The 16,102-nt window shown below is 55.5% G+C and overlaps 2 protein-coding genes across 2 annotated transcripts; one reads left to right on the top strand and one right to left on the bottom strand.

The window, feature by feature from the left end:
* Positions 1–1,214: 1,214 nt before the first annotated feature.
* Positions 1,215–1,713, bottom strand: BDZ83DRAFT_306834 (uncharacterized protein). The gene has a single exon (XM_060502284.1). The coding sequence runs from the start codon at positions 1,631–1,633 to the stop codon at positions 1,352–1,354; it is 282 nt and encodes a 93-aa protein (XP_060365451.1). The 5' UTR covers positions 1,634–1,713; the 3' UTR covers positions 1,215–1,351.
* A 1,941-nt stretch (positions 1,714–3,654) lies between these two features.
* On the top strand, positions 3,655–15,814 carry BDZ83DRAFT_751824 (polyketide synthase; the record flags this gene model as incomplete). Its single annotated transcript, XM_060514103.1, has 10 exons — positions 3,655–3,820; positions 3,875–3,903; positions 3,961–4,343; positions 4,405–11,209; positions 11,261–12,001; positions 12,055–12,393; positions 12,463–12,921; positions 12,973–13,385; positions 13,445–14,040; positions 14,094–15,814. 10 exons carry the CDS (start codon positions 3,655–3,657, stop codon positions 15,812–15,814), a joined length of 11,652 nt encoding a protein of 3,883 aa, XP_060365452.1.
* Positions 15,815–16,102: the final 288 nt, after the last annotated feature.

Consider the following 16,102-nt stretch of genomic DNA (forward strand, 5'->3'; position numbering starts at 1 on the left):
GGTTCGGTCGACTTGAAATGGAAAAGACGACTGGATGCTCAGGTGCAGGCCGGGGCCGAATTTGATGGGGTGGTGTGGAATGAAGCTGTATCCGACTAGATTGTCGACCAGTCGGCCAGGGACATAGGAAGGACGATTTTCCATTTTCGCGGATGTGAAACACTGCAACAGAGATCCTGCCGCAGAAAAGCCCCGATCTGAGGATCTGATTCGATGTTGAAAGGGACCGGTAAACAGTGGCGAAGCTGTGTAGACCCTGGTTGACGGTGGACGCAAATAGGTGCGGTGGAGATGAGTTCGAGGCACGGTAGCTACGCGAGGACCGCGAGTGTAAAGGAAATAGCCCGCGAGAAGACTGATGGAGCTGGCACAAAAGGTTAGAGGCGGAGGGCGAGCCATGGCGAAGCGAAATGTGTGTTAAGCATACCCGAAATGGATGGGAAGATGGCAATTGACTGCAGCTGGACGGTGATGTGTTGTTGATACGAAGGAAGAGGCACAGCGGAAAAATCTCCAAGAGGCGCGCATTAGGTTCGCTCCCATGCTACTGATTGAGTCTTCTAGCGGACGGAAGGATGAAGCCATTGATATCGGTCCGTTGGAAGGAAAGAACCCAGTAGGATACTCGACCTACTGCTCTAGCAGAGCGTGGTTGCAAAGTACTTGCCTTGGAAAGCATTACCCGCGAAGAGAAGACTTGAAGTTGCGGAAGGATGACTGAGCAGGCGGAACCCCGGGTAGAATCTGAGCAGTGATCCAAAACGGGAGGCACCAACTCTCACCAAAGCTATACACCGTAAGATGGTGCCATGTAAGTCAGGAAGCGCCAGGGTCTCCGTAGTTGTCAAGGGGTGTGGCAGGAGGACCAGGCTGGTCTGACCTCGAAATGGAAAGATCGTCGAAGGCGAAGGAATCATCACACAGAGCAGGGGAGATACCTGCCCTGTCTCAGGATGTACGCCCTGAATCGAGGTATCTGCGCTCCAATGTAAGCGCGGAAGGTTTCTTCTTCGACCATGACCTCGGCGGCGCGGTGGCTTGGGAAAGACACTCGACGTTGGCTGCCTTATGGGCCTAGAGAACGGGTACATGATGTAGGTAGCAAGGTAGCAATGGCGGCCGATGCAGTGCCATGCGGGACGAGTGCGAGAGACACAAAAGTCTTAGACGCAGTGTATGCGGTAATTCGATACACAGCACAGGGCTGAGATGACACGCTGCTATGTCGCCTCGGCTTGGCCTGCATGTGTAATTCCCTCGCAGTGGACGGCGTTCAGCAGCGGACTGCGTTCAGCAGCGGAAGCGGTGCAATTTCCCACATTGTCACGTTGTGTTTCAGGTCTTGTTGGTATCAACGGATGACCAAGTTGTGGGATTCTGAGCAGAAATTAGCAATTGAAATTGATTGACAGGGAACAGATAACGGATTTTGAGTGTTTAAAGACCGAATAAGGTAAAGATGATGGCCGGAGGTGTGGGGAGACGAAAAGAGGATGAGGATGTTGATCATGTCAGGATGCCATGTGGATTCGGTCCCGGAGAAGGCAAAACGAAGCAAAACGTGTAAAAGGTGAATACCCAAGAGGATAGTATAGTGGGGAAAATGCATGCCAGCGGGAGTCGGGATTTCCATTGTGAGTTGGAACTTGAGGTTATTCTGTTGCCTGCTGGGAGTAGCGGGACGGTATAGCGCGCGATGAGACGTTGATGCTGCGAAGATGCACCAACATGCCCGGCTGTGTTCGCTGCCCGCCTCTCCGCCCCAGAAACCCCCTCAAGGTGCTGGGTGCGGGACACTGTGTCATTCACTGTGTTCGGGAAGGATTCTGCCTGAGGGGTGAGAAACGAAGAAATACACCTAGGTGTCGACTTAGTCAGAGCGGGGCTTTGGAGCGTGCAAGGGTCGCTTATCGAGCCAATGGAACACAAAGGCCTTCTCCGCTTACTCTGGATCCACTCATGGCCCCGGTCATCCCAGGTCCCGTCCTGACTGTGGCAAGCCACAGCACAGCGCCCCAAGAATCCGTGACTAAGCCGAAAAGTCGCCAGTGAACCAACCAGCTTGGCTAGCGACTCCTCGTTCCACCTCTGCTTCTCAAATCATCCTCTCTCTCACCTTCAGCTTCTCGTATGTGCGGATACGCACGTACAATGCACGCAGTACCTATTCACAGCTCAGTCATCATGTCAGACTCGCAGCTATCATCAATCGCTGCGTATCGCTGCGTATCCTCGGCCAAGGCGAGACGGCTGAATCATTAGGCATTCAATACCCAAATGTCTCAATTCGGGGCGGTTAAACCGTGAGCTTGGGATTCGTTACGCAGACGAGACAAAGACGAGATGGGACGAAGCTCAATGCAACTTTGACAACCGCAGCACCTGTAGCGTAAAGAAGAGATCTGCTAAAGCAAGACACGACGGAAAGCCAAGTTTGTTAATTCTATACGCCATGGATTGTCTTCGCCTCGGTCAGCATTGCTTAAGCTCCCAAGCTGCTCGACGAACCCTCGCCGATCCTATACATACGTCAATCATCTCCTCAATTGGCGAATCCAAAGGTCCTTTGGCATAACTCGCCGTTCGACTTTGTGCAAATCGTGCAGGTACTTTCAGCGACTTCACCCTTGTACCTCGCATGTACCGTAGGATGGACCCCTGGAAAGCCTCCATCTGGCAAGGGAAGGATGGGCGGCATGACATCCACACAGACGCTGCCCCGTCCCAACTCTCCACCTCTCCGAACCTCGATCAAAGCCATCCCCCGTTGGGAACATCGTCTTTCTTCAGTCATTAGTTGCAGAAGCTACCTGGCGATTATCCTCCAAGGCGCGGCTGTGAGGCGCTCTCCGCGATACACGCTCGTCTATTCGTCAGCCCTATCATCTCCGTCCTGCCGCTACACTATGGCATCCGCGCTTCTGCGTTCCGTCTTACCCTTGTTTTGGTTGCCTACCCTTTTGCCATGGGTTCGGCCAACAATGCCTCCGTCAACATGCACCAGACTGCGCCGCGGCTATCGATACCTCCACTTGCATCATGAGCACCGAAATAGTAGCCTCCGGAGTCACTCGGAGGCTCACAACTGACCGGAACCTGTCTCCGGACAGCTTCGGAAATCTTCAATGCGATCCTCTGACTGAGGAGCCGAAAGTGCTCCATCGCGCAGAGACGTCCTTGCATACCTCCAATGGCAGGCACCGATATCCAGAGGAGCTCCATCATCGATAGAGGAGCATCAACATCTCCTCTTCAAACATATAAGCTCGGGTTACAGTTCGTCTCAATCTCTTTCCCTCGTCACTCTCAACACATCATCTCTCATAGACTTAGTTCGACTCTTCGCTTCATGATCTTCAACCAGCAAAGTATCGTAGAGTTCCAGTTTCAGGGTTCTCTCACCTCAACCATCACCTTTTGATTCAGAGCATCCTACTTGTTCGCGGAAGACTCCATTTCTTCCCTTGTCCCTGAACTCAACTCTCGATACTTGATATCAACTCTTTTCCTTCCTGATAGCTGGCAAATTACCTTCGATCACGAAACACAATCGACAATCATCTTTGTCGACCACTTCCTCAGCAGACCAAAGAATCCAGCCAAGCATACCAAGCTCACCTTTACTTAGCTTTCCCAGCTTCGCAACCGATCAAAATGTCTGCCCGAGTCAACGCCACTGAGAATGACCCCACCGTCATCGTCGGCCTTGCTTGCCGCGTCCCTGGCGCTTCCAACCCCAGCAAGCTCTGGGACCACATTGCGGCTCAGCGAGATGTCCAGCGCAAGATGCCCGAGGACCGCTTCAATGTAGACAACTACTGTGAGTGTCTCTATCTTCTCTAACCCAATTCACAAAGACTAACAATGTTTGTAGACCACCCTGATGGCACCCGCAAGGGAACCGTGAGTTGATTAATCCAGACAAGACGCAGCAACTATAGACTAACCCAATGATTATAGACGAACGCTCGCTTCGGCTACTTCCTTGAGCAGGATATTGCCGAATTCGACAACTCCTTCTTCGGCATTTCTGGAAAGGAGGCCGATGCCATGGACCCTCAGCAGCGCCTGTTGCTCGAGGTCGTCTACGAGGCCTTGGAGAACGCTGGTATCACTCTTCAGGACATCAGTGGCTCTCAGACTTCCGTCTTCTGCGGTAGCTTCACCAACGACTATCTTTCCATGACTGGCAAGGACTTGACGGCGAACTACCCCATGTACCACGCCACTGGTACCGGTAACGCCATTCTGTCCAACAGAATCTCGTACTTCTACAACTTGCACGGAACCTCCATCACTCTTGATACCGCATGTTCATCTTCTCTTGTCTGCTTCCACCTTGGGTATGTTTGCGATCATATTGCTCTCCATCTTTCACTATAGCTAACATAATTTCTTCCCTAGCAACCAATCGCTGAAGAATGGCGAGGCTGACATTTCCATCGTTGTTGGTTCTGCTCTCCACTTCGACTCCAACATCTACATCACAATGACGGACCTTGGCATGCTATCCACAGATGGTCGCTGCCGCGCTTTCGATGCTTCAGGAAGCGGCTACGTCCGTGGTGAGGGTATCTGCGCAGCCATTCTCAAGCGCCAGAGCGCCGCTGAGACTGCTGGTGACAACATCCGTGCCATCGTCAGAGCTACTGGAAGCAATCACGACGGCCGAAAGAACGGGATCACTTTGCCCAACAGCGTTGCCCAAGAGGATCTCATCCGTTCCACCTACGAGCAGGCCGGTCTCAACCCGCTGCACACACAATACTTCGAGGCACACGGTACCGGCACTGCCGCAGGTGACCCTATTGAGACCCGTGCCATCGGCGCAGTCTTCTCCCCCGGCCGAAGCAACCCCTTGTACGTCGGCTCCGTCAAGACCAACATTGGTCATCTCGAGGGTGCTTCTGGTCTTGCAGGTCTTATCAAGACTACTCTTGCGCTTGAGAACGGACAGATCCCCCCCAACATGCACTTCAACAACCCGAACCCAAAGATCATGTTCGATGACTGGAAGATTGCTGTCCCTACCAAGATGACTCCTTGGGAGGTGCCAGAGGGTATTGCCCGGAGAGCCTCAATCAACTCTTTTGGATACGGCGGCACCAACGGACATGTCGTCTTGGAAGAGTACAAGAAGAACGCTGCCCCCAAAACCCGCTCTGTCATGGCCATCGAGAACGGTGTCCACGCTCGCCCGTACCTCGTTCCGCTTACCTCTCACTCCGCAAAGGCTGGTGAGCTCACCGAGGAGACACTGAAGAAGTACCTTGAGCAGGGAGATGTCAACGTCGCCGACCTTTGCTACAGTCTGGCCACGCGCCGCACTCTTCACAGCCAGCGTTCTTTCGTTGTTGCCAATGATTCCGCATCACTAGCCGAGCAGTTGACTATTGCCCGCCCTGCCGCCAAGTGGACTCTGGCCAACAAGTCTTCCCCCAGACTTGGCTTCGTCTTCACCGGCCAGGGTGCCCAGTGGTTTGCCATGGGTCGCCAGTTGATCGAGGAGAGCCCCTTGTTCCGCCAGAGCCTGAAGCATTGCGACAGCATTCTTCAGGCGCTCCCCGACAGGCCCGAATGGTCCATCCTCGAGGAACTCTGCAAGACCAAGGAGACTACTCTTCTTGGCGAGACCCTCTACTCTCAGACCATTTGCACTGCTCTGCAGCTCGCCCTGCTCGAAGTTCTCAAGGCATGGGGTATCACTCCCTCCGCTGTCGTCGGTCACTCATCAGGTGAGATGGCCGCTGCCGCTGCTGCCGGTATCTTGACCTTTGAGAACGCACTCATTGCTGCATACTACCGCGGTCGTTACATGTCTGCCCCCAATGAGAATGGCAAGCCTGGTGGTATGATGGCTGTCGGCCTCACTGAGGCCAAGGCTCTCGAGGAGCTCAAGCCCTACAAGGGTCGCCTTTGCATCGCCGCTGTCAACTCCCCAAGCACGATGACGATCAGTGGTGATGAGGATGCTATTCTCGAGCTCAAGGACAGCCTTACTGAGAAGAAGGTCTTCGTCCGCCAGCTTATCGTCAAGCAGGCCTTCCACAGCCACCACATGAACGCCTTGGCTGGTGCTTACGAGAATGCGCTCAAGAACTGCAAGACCTTCACCACCCAGAAGCCCACTTGCCGCATGTTCTCCAGTGTAACCTCTCGCCTGGCTGACTACGAGTCAATGGGACCCAAGTACTGGGCCACCAACATGACCAACGCTGTTCGCTTCTCCGACGCTCTCACCGGCATTCTTCTCGACGAGGAAGATGAGCAAAATGTTGACGTCCTGATTGAGCTTGGCCCCCACCCTGCCCTGAAGGGCCCTGCTCGCCAGACCACCCAGTCTCTGAAGCTTGACCTGCCTTACATCGGCTCGCTGACTCGTGGTGTTCCCGACTTCGAGGGACTGCTCAACCTTGCCGGTACATTGTTCTCTCTCGGTTACCCTGTCGATCTCATTGCCGCCAACCAAAACTTGAGCCTGGGAGCGGATGGCAGTCTTGTCAAGGTTGATACCGGAGCCAAGCTCAATGACCTCCCGACCTACACCTGGGACCACCGCAGGTACTGGACCGAGACCCGCTACCTCAAGGAGCACCGCCTTCGCAAGTACCGCCACAGCCTTCTTGGCCACATCATCCCTGGTTCTATCGCCAAGAACCCCAAGTGGAGAAACTACCTGCGTCTGAAGGAGCTGCCCTGGCTCCAGGAGCACGTGGTTGATGGCAAGGTTGTCTTCCCTGGTGCTGGTTACATCAGCATGGCTATTGAGGCTGCTCTTCGTGTTGATGAGGTCGAGAGCGCCAAGATGATCTTTGTCAAGGATATCGTCATCAAGAACGCTCTTCTTCTCCCCGAGAGCGATGATGGCGTCGAGATCTTGCTGGAGCTCAAGCCTGTCACGCTTTCAGCCAAGAGCCACTCGGAGACCTGGTACGAGTTTGCCTGCTACTCATATGACGAGAACAGCAACTGCACCCAGCACTGCCACGGTCTTATTAGCACCGAGAAGGGAGAGCCGGCCCCTGTTCCTGAGCCTGTCTCTGGCTCGGTCAACCTCGGCGAGCTGCTCAAAAAGACCAACCGATCCGTCACCAGCGGCCAATTCTACAACCAGCTTGCCGGTCTCGGTCTCGAGTACGGCGAGAAGTTCCGTCTTCTGAGCGGCTCTGTTGAATCAGGCCCAGGTTTCGCCCTGAGCGACCTCAAGTTCGACCCTAGCTCTCTTCCCCAAGAGCGCGGTGACGAGACTGTCGTCCACCCGACTCTACTTGATGCTTTCTTCCACGTCATCTTCAACGCCATTGAGTCTCGCCTCGGTCGCCCTCTCGATGAGCCCTATGTGCCCTCCTTCTTCAGAACCTTGAAGATCTCTGGCCAATTCTTCTCGTGGGCTCAATCCACTGAGGCCAAGAGCTTCCAGGTTGCGTCTTTCACTCAGCTCCCGTCTCCACGTGTGGCAATCAACGACATGATCATGCAGAACTCAAGCGGTCAGCTGATGATGGAGATTGGTGGCCTTGAGGTCACTTCCCTGGGCCGTGAGATGCCAGAGGGCAGCGGCCCTCGCACCCTCTTCTACCAACAGAGATGGCAACCTTGCTTCGATTTGCTCGGCAACGCAAAGGGCAAGAGCCTTAGCGATGTTGTCGACATCTTTGCGCACCAGTACCCTGACAGCAAGATTCTTCACATCACCTCGGATGTCGAGAAGTCGAAGCATGTTCTCTCTGCCCTTGGCGGCACCAAGACTGAGCGTCGCAGATTCCACAACATGGATGTGTGGTCTCTCAACGGTGCAAAGCTCGGCGAGGATTTCGAGACCTTGTCCAACAACACGAACAACCTCGTCAACGTTGTCGAGCCCCAGCCTGATAGCTACGATCTCGTCATCGTCAGCGAGACCGGCTCCATCAACGCTGTCCCTTTCATGAAGGACACCGGTTGCATCATCTTTGACGGCCAAAAGGGATCGGTTGCTGTCGACCTTTCTGAGGTCTTCTCTAGCCCGATCTGCACCGCTCTGCAAAAGAAGAAGACTGCAGCGCCCATGACTGGTCCCATCTCAGTCGTCATGCCCTCTGGTGACGTCTCTTCTCGTGCGCTGACCATCTACAACGCCTTCGAGTCTGCTTTCGGCGGCCGCATTATCACGAGCACCTTCCCCGAGATTGCCGAAGCTGGTCCGTCTGCGGTGGCTGATGATGTTATCGTTCTGGCCACACTCGACGAGATCATTGACAACGAGTCGATGTTCTCAGGTGTTCAGGCCCTTCTGGGAGCCATCCAGAAGAATGTCATCTGGCCCCTTGAAGGTGCTACCTTTGAATCCGAGAGACCCGATCTTGCCATGATCATTGGTCTTGTCCGCACTGCTCGCAGCGAAAACGACTCTTCTCGCAACGTCACCTTCGACTTTGGCAAGAACACCGCTGCTGAGACTGTCGCCTCGAACATCCTTCGTGCACTTGACGCCAGCTTGACCGAAGATGAGCTTGCAGAGCGCAACGGCGTTGTCTACATCCCTCGTGTCGAAGCCGATGATGGTCGCAACTCCAAGCTTCGCAACGGACCTGCTCGTGAGCCTCGCTTGGAGGCTTTCGGTGAGCGCCGGCCTCTCAAGCTGACCTTCGGTAAAGTCGGTCTTCTGGATACGCTTCACTTTGCCGAAGACGAGGAGATCATTGACACCGAGCTCGCTGCTGATGAGCTTGAGATCGAGGTCAAGGCATCTGCCATCAACTTCCGTGATCTTGCTGCCTCTCTCGGTATCATCGACGACTACAAGCTTGGTGATGAATGCGCTGGTATCGTCTTGCGCGTCGGCTCCGAAGTCAAGGACTACAGCGTCGGTGATCGTGTGGTTGCCTGGAGACCTGGCCAGGGTGCTCACCGCGCTATCTGCCGCAATCCCGCCACTCTCTGCCACAAGATTGATGCCAACATGTCCTTCACCGACGCCGCTGCTCTGCCGTGCATTCTCACTACCGCCTACTACTCCCTTCTTGACACCGCCCGCCTCCAGAAGGGCGAGACCGTTCTCATCCACGCTGCCGCTGGAGGTGTCGGACAGATGGCTGTTCAGATTGCCCAGCGCGTGGGTGCCCGCGTCCTCGTCACGGTTGGATCCCCTGCCAAGCGCCAGCTCATGAAGGATGTCTATGGCATCAGCGACGACTGCATGTTCTCCTCCCGTGACGACACATTCGCAGCTGGTGTCATGCGCGCCACGGACGGCAAGGGTGTCGATGTCGTCCTCAACTCCCTTGCAGGCAATCTTCTCAAGGAGACTTGGGGCTGCCTCAACGCCTTCGGTCGCTTCATCGAGATCGGAAAGCGTGACATTCACGAGAACACTAAGCTCGACATGTCTCCCTACCGCAAGAACGTCATGTTCGCCTCGGTGGATCTCATCACCATGTTCGAGAGGAACAAGTCACTTGGCGCTCGCGTCTTTAGCGAGTGCTGCGAGATGGTGAACAAGGGGGAGATCAAGTTGCCTGCTATCCTCGAGGTTTCTTACCAGGATGTCATCAAGGGTTTCCGTCTCTTGCAGATGGGCAAGCACGCTGGCAAGATTGTCCTGTGCCCTTCCAAGGATGATATGGTCCCCGTCATGCCTACTAGCTTCCGCAATACCATGCTCTTCAGCTCCGAGAAGACCTACCTTCTTGTTGGTGGTCTCGGCGGTCTTGGACGAACCCTCGCACAATGGATGGTTCGCAAGGGAGCTACCAAGCTTGCCTTCCTCTCTCGCTCCGGTGCTGACAAGCCAGAGGCCCAGGCCACCGTCGATTGGCTGGTGGAGCGTGGCATCGAGGCTACCGTCTACCGCGGCGACGTCGCTAAGCTTGCCGACGTGCGCGCTTGCGTGGAGGGCATCAGCAACCTCGGCGGTATCTTCCAGGCGGCCATGGTTCTGCAGGACGTTCCTCTTGAGACCATGAACTACTCGCAGTGGAAGCGCTGTGTTGAGCCCAAGGTTCTCGGTGCAAAGAACCTTCACGAGGCCTCCCTGGGTATTGACCTCGACTTCTTCGTGTGCTTCTCTTCCGTTGCCACGGTTCTTGGCTCCAAGGCGCAAGCCAACTACTCGGCTGCCAATGCCTTCCTTGACGCCTTCATGCGCCACCGTCGCGAGATGGGTCTTGCCGGTACTACCATGAACGTCGGCGCCGTCTCCGGTGTCGGTGTCGTCAGCGAGAACGCCGCGCTTGCCAAGATCATGGAGCGCCTGGGCATGGACCCCATCAACGAGGAGGAGCTCCTTTACCAACTCGAGGAGGCTGTCAAGGGTGACCGCAATGTCAAGACCACTGCCCGCGGCGTCGATGCCCACCAGATCATGACCGGTGTCGGCCTCATCAAGCCCGATGTCTACTGGGCGGCCAAGCCTCTTCTTAAGAACTTGTACTCCAATCACGACTTTGGTGGCTCCGGAGCTGCTGGCAAGAGCCAGAAGAACGTCATGGCCATGCTCCGCGAGGAGTCTGATCCCGAGAAGCGTACCGAAATTGTTCTCGACAACTTCCTCGACAAGATCGCCCAGGTCCTTGCCACCCCTAAGGAGTCCATCATTCCTTCCAACCCTCTGTCTGCCTATGGTCTCGATTCCATTGTCGCCGTCGAGTTCAGAAAGCACTTCCGCAAGGAGATCCAGGTCGACATTGCTCTCTTCGACATCTTGGGCGCCGCCAGCATTACCGCTCTCGTCCAGAAGGCTGCCAAGATGATTGTTCTCACTTCCGCTGCCAAGGAGGCCGGTCCCGCCGATGCGAAGGCGGAGAAGAGCAAGGGTGCCGACGCTGAGAGCGCGGAGAAGTCTGCAGAGACCTCTGCCATGGCCTCTGGCGAGATGACAAAGACCAAGACTTCTGCCGGTACTCCGATCGCTCTGTCTACCTTCCAGTCTCGCCTCTGGTTCGTGCACTCATTCCTCGAGGACAAGTCCTTCCTCAACCTGCCCATCGTCATGAAGATCAAGGGAAGACCTGATTTGGCCGCACTTCGCACTACCATGTACGAGCTCGTCTCTCGCAACCCTTCGATGCGCACCAGCTACTTCGAGGGTGACGAGTTCGCCCAGCAGGAGATTCTCAAGGACTTTGATGTCGATGTCTCTTTCCGTGATCTCTCCGGCGAGGCCGACCCCGAGCAGGCTCTCGAGGAGTTTGTCAAGTACAATCGCAAGATCGAGATGAACGTCGAAGAGGTAAGTCTAGCAATACCCCATTCCTTACGTCTCTTACTAACAAGCAAACAGGGCGAGGTTTCCAGCTTCTCGCTGGCCAAGCTTTCCGAGGATGATTGGGCCTTCATCTGCATGATCCACCACATCTCTATCGACAGAGGTAGCATGAAGGGCATGATGAGCCAGTTCGTTTCTCTCTATGATGCTACTGTTCAAGGCAAAGACCTTTCGACCGTTCCCTCGCCCGAGTTCTCCTACGTCGACTTCTCCATCTGGCACAACGCCCGTCTCGCCTCTGATCTCATGCGACCTGACCTCGACTGGTGGAAGGAGCGCCTTGCTGGCATCCCTCAGGCTAGCAAGCTGCTGCCCTTTGCCAAGTGCGAACGTCCTCAGCGATCTGACCCGCGCCGTCTGGCCCTCAAGACCAACTTGAACTCCAAGTTGTTTGCTCGCATGAAGCGTCTCGCGGCACAGGCCAATGGAACACCCTTCCACTTCATTCTCGCAGCATTCAGGGCGTTCCTCTTCCGCTACACTCAAGAGAAGGACCTTGTCCTGCTCATGGTCGATGGCAACAGGCCCCACACGGATGCTGAAGACATCAACGGATTCTTTGTCAACCTGGTGCCCATCCGAGTTGAGGATGACTGCGAGGGAGCGACCTTTGACCAGCTCTTTGCCAACTGCAAGCAGCGAGCTCTTGAGAGCTTGGCCCACTCTGGTGTTCCTTTCGACACGGTGGTCGATATCCTCGGCGCGAAGAAGACTCCCAGCCACATGCCCGTCGGCCAGATCGCCGTCAACTACCAGGTCAGTTGAACCCTAGAGCATCAAGTCTAATGCCTGTTACTAACAATGACTAGATCCACGGCCCGACTCCTACATACTCCACCTCCGACTTCCAGATCAACAGCATGGTGACGGACGACATTCCCACTGCGGCAGACATACAGCTTGAAGCACTTGAGACGTCTGACCACGCTTTGGACCTGCGCATCGAGTACTCCACCGCACTCTACAGCGAGGCAGACATGGAGCGCTTCCTTGACAACTTCCTCACCTTCCTGTCTGGCTGCATCAAGGACCACCGCCAGCCCATCGAGGAGGTCGGCATGTGTGGCGAGATTGAGCTCAAGACGTTGGCAAACGAGTTTTGGAACACTGAGACCCGCGAGAACCAGTGGGAGGGACAGAGTGTGTTGGTACGGAAATAAGCGTGTCCTATGAAACCTACAAAGTATTTTAGCTAATACTTTTTTTCTTCAATAAAGGACAAAATCTCCCAAATGGCACTCGAGCACCCCCAGAACCCCGCGATCAAGACGTCTGATGGCTACAGCATCACCTACAAGCAACTGATTCAAGACGCGACCAGCGTGGCCTCGGAGCTTCTTCAAGCAGGCGTCAAGCCTGGTGACCGCATCGCCTTGCTCGCTTTCCCCGGCGTCGATGCCATTGTCGGACAGATTGCATCTCTAATGACCAGGAGCTGCTACGTCGCTCTCGACACCGACTTTGCCCAAGATCGTCTCTCCTTCATGATCTCGGACGCCGGTAGCCGGATTCTGCTCGTTGGTCCTGGAGCCGAGTCCCTTGCCAGTGACCTTACTTCCAAGGCTGTCGTTGCACCCAAGGTGATCAGGATTACTGAAGCCGTCGGTGCTGCCAATACTTCGACCCAGTTCAGTCCTCGCCAGTCTCAGGATCCTTTTTACATGATCTACACCTCTGTAAGTTGCGGCCCTTCATTGAGCGGTACAAAAGACTGATGAATTCTGCAGGGAAGTACCGGTACACCCAAGGGAGTTCTCCTGACCGAGGAGAACACCCACCAGATGCTTGCGACTCTGAACAAGGACTACTGCTTCACTTCCAAGGATAGGTTCCTCCACCAATCATCCATGTCTTTTGACCTCTCAATTGTGCAGATCTACTCCGCTCTGACGGCTGGCGCGACTTGCCTGATTGCTGCATGGGAGACTCGCAAAGACCCTCATGGTCTTGCTTCTTTCATGGCGACCGAGGGTGTCACGACCACCTACTTCACCCCGACCCAGTTTGCACTCCTTCTCGATCTCAACACTGAGGCACTCAAGAAGTGCAACAACTATCGCGTCGCCTACTTTGCGGGAGAGAGATTGCCCGTTCGCGTAGCCCGCAGCTTCTACGACCTGAAGACCCCTGCGACTCTTTAGTAAGTAGAGCGATATCCGCTGCAAGTATCTGGAGTCCAAAAGGCTAATCGCTTTGTAGCAACACCTGGTCCCCATCTGAGCTCATTGTTCAAACTTCCATCGCCAAGATTGAGTACCCCGCTGATGGCGAAGTCAGCCTACCCATCGGCTTTCCCATGGACAACTGCCGCCACTACATCCTCGATACCAAGGGAAACCCTCTTCCCGCTGGCATGGTTGGTGAGCTGGTCGTAGGTGGCTCCCAGGTCGGTGCCGGCTACCTCAACCGCCCCGAAATCAACGCCAAGTCCTTTGTTGAGAACCCTTTTGCCAGCGTCGAGGATCGCAAGCGAGGCTGGACTAGAATGTTCAAGACGGGCGACCGTGGCTGCTTCCGCACTTCTGACAAGCAGCTCGAGTTCCATGGCCGCATTGCCGGTGATAAGCAGATCAAGCTCCGTGGCTTCCGCGTTGATCTCGGCGAGGTCGAGCAGCGTATTTTCCAGGAGTCGCAGTCGCAGCTCGTTGATATTGCCGTCATTGCTCGTACTGTCGAGGCCGGTCAGGAAGACCTTCAACTGATTGCCTACGTGGTGCCCAAGAAGGAACTCAGTGCCGCCGAGAAGCAGACATTCGTCTCGACCATTCACCGCAAGATCAAGCCCCATCTCAACGGTATGTGATCTGATGCCTTTCCACAATGAAAAGATTCTTAACACTTGTCACAGATTACATGCTCCCCAACGCTTACAACTTCCTGGCCAAGCTGCCTGTGACCATTGGCGGAAAGGTTGACCGCCGCAATCTCCTCAGCAGAGACCTTGAGCTTCTCTACCCGACAACTGCTACTACTTCCAAGCCTACTGGCGCAGCCAACGGCGCTTCTTCCAGTGCCGGTGACCTCGAAACCTCTGTCATGGGTCTCTTCCGCGGTATCCTGGGAGATAAGTACTCTGATGTGAACGACAACTTTTTCCAGCGAGGTGGTCACTCGATCCTCCTCGTCCGTCTCCAGGCCAAGATCAAGAAGCAATACAAGATCGCACCCACTCTGCCACAGATGATCAAGGAGCCCACCGCAGCTGCTGTCTGCGCCTTCATCCGCCGCAACAAGGGCGATGGTTCCGGCGGCAAGGCGGGGTTTGAGAACGTCATCAGCTGGAACGTCGAGACCAAGCTTCCTAACGACGGCCGCTACATCCCGCGGTACGGCGCCCCGCGCGTCGACCGTGATGAACTCTCTAAGTTTCTGATCACCGGTAGCGAATCCTTCATTGGATTGCACCTGCTCGCCGAGATCTTGACCAGCAAGCCGAATGCCACCGTCTACCTTCTCGGATCGATGGAGCGTATCGAGACGTCCGTCGTCGTGAGCGAGCTGGCCAAGTACGGCCTCATCAACGACCATAGCAAGAAGGGCGTCGTCCTGACCGAGAAGGACGTTCTCGGCCGCATCAAAATCGTCCCCGGCACCCTCTCTCAGCCCAGCTTCGGCCTCAGCAAGTCAGCCTTCCGCATCCTGGGCCAGACCGTCGAGGCAATCTACCACCTGGGTGGCCACGTCTCCCTCCTCAAGACCTACTCCTTCCTCAAGCCCGTCAACGTCGGCCCCATCTTCGACATCATCCGCCTCGCCGGCACGGGCGACCACCTCTCCGAGATCCACTACCTCAGCACCTGGTCCGTCGCGCACCTGCAGTCCTGGTCCCAGTCCAAGCGCACCCGCGCCGAGTACGTCACGGCTGAGGAGGACATGTCCCACTTCCAGCCGCCGACCGAGGACGAATTCGGCTACTTCAAGTCCCGCTGGGTCGCCGAGAACCTCCTCTGCCACGCCGCCTCCCGCGGATTCCCCGTCACAATCACCCGCGCCTCCGCCGTCACGGGCTCCTCCCACAACGGCAACCTCGACCCGGCCGACGAGTTCACCCTCCGCATGATTCTCAGCATGATCGAGTCCGCCAAGGTCCCGCAGATCGGCCAGCCCAAGCAGCCCGGCTTCGCCGTCGACGTCGTGCCCGTGGACTACCTCGCCCAGGGCTTCCTTGCGCTCACCTCCGAAAAGGAGGCTCTCGCCTCCAGCGCTACCAACTACAACAAGCCGCACATCTACCACATTGGCAACCACTCGCCCCTCAAGCTCGCCGACCTGCCCGAGATTATCGCGACGCTGCGGCCCGACGGCAAGCGCGGCAAGGTCGTCTCGCTCGACGAGTGGCTCACGTCCATGGACAAGGGCAACGCCGACGAAGCGGCCGTGCGCAACACCGTCCTGAAGGAGTACCTCGCGACGGGCTACGTCATGTTCTCGCTCGACAACAGCAAGACGGCGGCCCTATTGGAGAACCTGGTGCCCGGGCTCGACGAGAAGTGTCCTGCCGTGGACGCCGCGTTCCTCGGCCAGCTTTGGCAGCGGATTAAGAAGGCTGAGGCCGGGACTCGGGCGTAAAGGTGTAAGACTGCCCGTGATGAATGAGCTTTGAACTCTCTGCCTGGTGTGTGAGGGTTGAGACTGAAGAATATGATGGCTGGTTGGTTGGGTGTATTATATTGCGCGGATGATGGCTGTACGATACATGGCTGTAGTTTTCCTTTCTTTTGTATTTTCTTTCGTGTCTGCATAAACCCAAGATTGTAATGTCTTCTGTATTAATATCTGGACTGTACTTGTATCAGGGCTATAAAGTGTTATCTGTTTTATCACTAGAACTAGATTGTAAAATGATGTAATTGTGTA

Source organism: Colletotrichum acutatum (assembly GCF_030867785.1).
Source record: "Colletotrichum acutatum strain CBS 112980 chromosome Unknown BDZ83scaffold_42, whole genome shotgun sequence".
NCBI classification, from domain to species: Eukaryota; Fungi; Ascomycota; class Sordariomycetes; order Glomerellales; family Glomerellaceae; genus Colletotrichum; species Colletotrichum acutatum.